The sequence below is a fragment of the Nicotiana attenuata genome, chromosome 8, assembly GCF_001879085.1.
Source record: "Nicotiana attenuata strain UT chromosome 8, NIATTr2, whole genome shotgun sequence".
NCBI lineage: Eukaryota > Viridiplantae > Streptophyta > Magnoliopsida > Solanales > Solanaceae > Nicotiana > Nicotiana attenuata.
Window position 1 is genome coordinate 1,819,471 of NC_031996.1, and position 5,329 is coordinate 1,824,799.

A 5,329-nucleotide genomic window follows, 5' to 3' on the forward strand; every position below is an offset into this window, starting at 1 on the left:
CTTTCGTCAAGCAATGACATCATCATTACCCCCTTCTTCAAGTTGTGTCCTTTGTTTTGGCCACGTGATAAAAACATTACCTAAACAACTTGCCCACTTGCCCATTAAAAGAAACTTCATAGAAGCCCCTTATCTTACCATTACTGATTAAAACATTAATTATAATTAACTAAACATCACAGTCCCCTCTGCTCAGATGCAATGAATCTTCTTTAATCCTTTCCTATATATATTCCCCATTCATTCTGCTTCAAAAAGATCAAAACCGTTTCTTATAAACGAAAACCCAAAACCTCATAAACACAAGAGAATTAAAATTCAAAAGCAAAATGAATCAACCTATTTATACAGAGTTGCTGCCGGCGAATTTGCTGGGAGACTTTCCGGTTTACCGCCGGAATTCAAGCTTCAGTCGTCTAATCCCATGTTTAACTGAAACATGGGGCGAATTACCACTAAAAGTCGACGATTCTGAAGATATGGTAATTTATACTCTCTTAAAAGACGCTCTTAACGTCGGATGGTCGCCGTTTAATTTCACCGCCGGCGAAGTAAAATCGGAGCTAAGGGAGGAGGAACCTGTGGTTTGTCCGGCGGAGACAACTGCCGCGCCGGCGACTGAGTCACCAAGGGGAAGGCATTACAGAGGTGTTAGACGACGGCCGTGGGGAAAATTTGCGGCGGAGATTAGAGATCCGGCGAAGAATGGAGCTAGGGTTTGGCTTGGAACATACGAAACAGATGAAGAAGCTGCAATTGCTTATGATAAAGCGGCTTATAGAATGCGCGGTTCAAAGGCTCATTTAAATTTTCCACATAGAATCGGTTTAAATGAACCGGAACCGGTTCGAGTTACAGCGAAAAGACGAGCATCGCCTGAACCGGCTAGTTCGTCGGAAAATAGTTCAGTGAAACGGAGAAGAAAAACTGTTGCAGCTGAGAAATCTGAAGCAGTAGAAGTGGAGAGTAAATCAAATGTTTTGCAAGTTGGATGTCAAGTTGAACTATTGACACGTGGACATCAATTATTAGTTAGTTAAGTATGAACTTAGGAAGATAAATATTTAATTGTGGTACTCTTTTTTTTTTGGTGCAAATTTGCGCTCTAAAGTTGTACAGTTTGATTTTCATGTTAATTATATGACCGGAGGGTTAATTTCAACGTATATTCACATATCTTTATTCACTATAAAAGTTAAGTCACTAATTAGTATTTTAATTAAAAATAACTTAATTACTATAACAATAAAATCATTAAACTTTATTCATTACAATAATAAAGTAACTGAATTTTATCCACTAGAATAAAAATATGTACCTACCAGTGTGAATTGGCTACAATAATAAGTAAAGTTTATCACTCTCTTCTTTAAAGGATTGACACTATTTTCTTATTAGTCCGTTTAAAAAAAATTGACATATTTTAATATTTCCTTAATAAGAAGCATTAATAACCACACAACTGATATAACAGGTTCAGACAACAGGTTTCAAAAACTTTACAGCCACACAAATACTAATATATCTTATTTAAGATTTCATATCTCAAAGTTTATCTTTATTATAATTTGTATAAAGTCAAACTAAGGCAATCTTTTTGAAATAGAGGGAGTACTTAATGTGATTAACATTTTTTTATAACTTTACTGTTATAACAATTAAATTTTATAATATTTTTACCTAGACAAAATTGAAAAAAGCTAGAAATGACACCAAGTAGGTTTCAGTTTTTCAGTTCGATTTTTCGCCACACAAATATTCTAAATTGTCCTAAAATTAAGATTTTTAGTTCAAGTTTTCGGAATAAAATAAGTACTAGCTATTTTCTAAATAACAGTCCTAAAATGACTATTTGTGCACTTTCTTTTTGAAAAGATATACAATATTGCACTTCGTTCTTCTAAGGCCATCTCCAACTCTGTTGCATTTTGCCATAATGCAGTCAGTTTTTGGAGAAATCTGATTCCAACGCTCCCTCATTTTTGGCTGCAAAATGGGGGATGAATAGTATCACTCCAAATTTGGAGTGACACTATTCATCTCCTCCATTACTATTCCCTATTACTTTATTATATCATTTTTATTATTTAACTCTTTTAATTTATCTCTTTATATATACCTAATTATGTTTATGTAATATCTTTATAATATTAATTTTACATCTTATTTTTGGCATATGATTTTGATAAATTATTTTTCGTGAATTTATTATTTTTGTGTAAAATTGTAAGTTAATTTTATTATAAGTTATAATTATAAAAAAATATATAATCATCTCAAAAAATGAATGGTGCGAATATAAAATATTAGACGTTGCTAAAATTGAAAGGTGCGTATATAAAATAATAGATGTTTCTAAAATTGAAAAGTGAAAATTGAAAATACATTAAAATTGAAAATACATAAACATAGAAACTACGGTAAATAGTATAATAACTTAGTAGAGACTTATGTCGTTTCCAAATACACCAAAATCATTAAAGTATTGAGTGAATGAGGCCGAGGATTGTTGTGGTTGTGACTATGGAAATTGTTGACTTTCTTTTCTTCATTATTTGTTGTTGTTCATGTTGCAAAAATTCATGATGAGTCGGATCGAAAATTATTTTAGCATAATGTAATATGTATTTAATTATCTTGTATCTCAATGATTTCACTTTTATTTGAATTATCGTTAATGTATATAATCTATAATATTTGCTTACAAGTTATATTATTTAAAAAATTTATGGTATAAAATAAGATATATTAAATGGTTATATAAGAAAGGAATATACATTATATGTGATGAATAAGTGAAAAAAAGGGTAGAATTTATTTAATAGAAATAAGAAAATAAAATTTAATAAAAGATAATAATATAATATTGAAGAGAGAGAAGAATATAAAATAAAATATTCTTTTTTGAAGTAAAAAATAGAGTAATGATTGAAGTAACTTTACTCTATTCTGATAAGTTTACTCTATTTTGAAGGAGAAAATGAAGGCTAGGGTCGGAGATGGCGTAAGTTGGCTAAGGGGAGCACTTGGCTTAAGTTTATCTTGCGTGTAAAGCACCATGGCCACTTTGTGCAAAAAGAAAATCAAATTTTCAAATCCAGGTTTATTTTGTTCGAAATCAAAATGTGTTTTTGCTTTCTACCCCCCACCCCATCTCCACCCCCACCCCGAATGTCAAATTGCTATTGTGTTTGTAATAATCCATTTGGAAATATGTCATCGTATACTAATTTCCTAACCATTTGGTTGGGGCATAAAAGTCGAAAACCTTTAGATAAAGAAAAGTAATGGTACACGGACAAAGTGGATATATATATATTTCCACGTTCGTATGCGTGGTCTAATCATAGGTAGAGTAGTCCATATTTGTCAATTGTTCTGTGTAGGGGTGTTCATTGTTCGGTTTGGATCGATTTTTCCCTAAAAAGAAATCAAACCAAGTAAGTCGGTTTTTCAAATATTAGAATCAAACCAAACCAATTAAGTCGGTTTTTTCTCGATTTGATTTATGTCGGTTTTTGGGTTTTTTTGGTTATTTGTCAGTTTTTTCTTAAATATAAGACATACACTACCAAACACATATTCCGGCGACAACATTTTCAATGTAACACTATCAAATCAATTGCCCTTTGAGAAATCTATTATTTACCAAAATATATTGATGATAAATGAATCGAATAGTGATGAATAATTTAAGGACTCATTTAAAAATATGTTATTTTTAACACGAAATGGATTCTTACACTAAACTAAAGAAAACTACCAATCAAAATAGAATGTAAAGATAATAAACTATATTAAAAGTGCAAACTATTAACATTTACCATAAATTTTTTGAAACTTTGTATCACAATATACATATATATATAGGTGTAATAATAAATTTGAAATAGCTACTCCTATAGTCAGTTTGGTTCGGTTTTTTCTGTTTAAAACCAAACCCAAACCAAATTTGATCGGTTTTTAAAATTCAAAACCAAAACCAAACAAAACAAAAAAGTATCGCTTTTTTGGTCGGTTTGGTTTGGTTTGGTTTTCGGTTTGGTCCGATTTTTCGAGTTTTTATGAACACCCCTAGTTATGTGAGTGTGACATATCGAGATGTAGGTTTAATTAGTTGTCCATAGATGTTACTTCTTTCAAGTTGGCGCTTTGACTTTTCAGACTCTCCTAATTATGAAATTTACGAGGGCATCTCAAAAGGGTATACTATTTTTTGCACCAAATCTAAATTTAGTGTAAAATTTGATATTTTTTTGCTCCAATAAAACACCAAATTTTGCACAATTATAGTGTCGCACCAAATTTGGTGCGACACTATTCATTAACACCAAATTTAATTTATTATTATTTTATTCATTTTTTTATTTTTAAACTTTTAATTTATCATATATTGTGTTATAATTAATTTTTATATTAAGATCTTTATAATTTTAATTTAATATCTTATTTTTTGATATATTATATATATATATATATATATATATATATATATATAAATATATTATATTTATATAAAATTATAAGTTAGTTTATTATTATTATAATTCTATAAAAAGAAATATAACCATTATTTAAAAATAAAAAATTCAAATGTAAGATATAGTGTTGCTAAAATTGAAAAGTGAAAACTAAAATTTAAAAAAAGAAAATTAACAATACATAAAATAAAAATACATTATAATTAAAAGTACATCAAAGGAGGATACAATTAAATTGAAATTACATTAAAAAACATAAAACATAAGTTTAGTAATCCACTATGTCATTTCCAGGTGCACCAAAGTTACCATAAGATCACCGATTTGAATAATTTTTAGCTCGACACAAAAAGTTAAGGATAAAGATACGCATTTTGCACTTCGTAATGCATTAATCGAGCATTTATGGGAGAATAGAGGCGAAAGTTGAATATTTATGTGGTACTTAATTAAATTTGACTATGATGTGATATTTATTTAATTATCTTTTATCAATAATTTCACTTTTAGTTGATTTATCCTTTAAAATAATTTTGTAATAAATGATTATATAAGTGGTGAATGTGAATTATATGTGATGAATATGAAAAAAAGAAAAAAGATAGAATTTGTTTGAAGAAAATAAAAAATAAAATTTAAATAGAAGATAATAATATAATATAGAAGAGAGAGAAGAAATATTCTTTTTTGGTATAAAAAATGGTGTAATGGTTGGAGTAAATTTTATGTTACACCATTTTGGTGTGAAATTTGGTGTTAGGGTTGGAGATGGTCTGAGGCAATGGACTCTTTTGTATTTTATTTAATCATAGTATTCAAAATTTAGCTCAATTAATTTAAATTTGTTT

General features: G+C 28.8%; 1 protein-coding gene across 1 annotated transcript; it reads left to right on the forward strand.

Moving 5' to 3' along the window:
• LOC109230726 (ethylene-responsive transcription factor 1) lies at nucleotides 204-1,166 on the forward strand. Its single transcript, XM_019396133.1, has one exon. It carries the CDS (start codon nucleotides 330-332, stop codon nucleotides 1,038-1,040), a length of 711 nt encoding a protein of 236 aa, XP_019251678.1. The 5' UTR covers nucleotides 204-329; the 3' UTR covers nucleotides 1,041-1,166.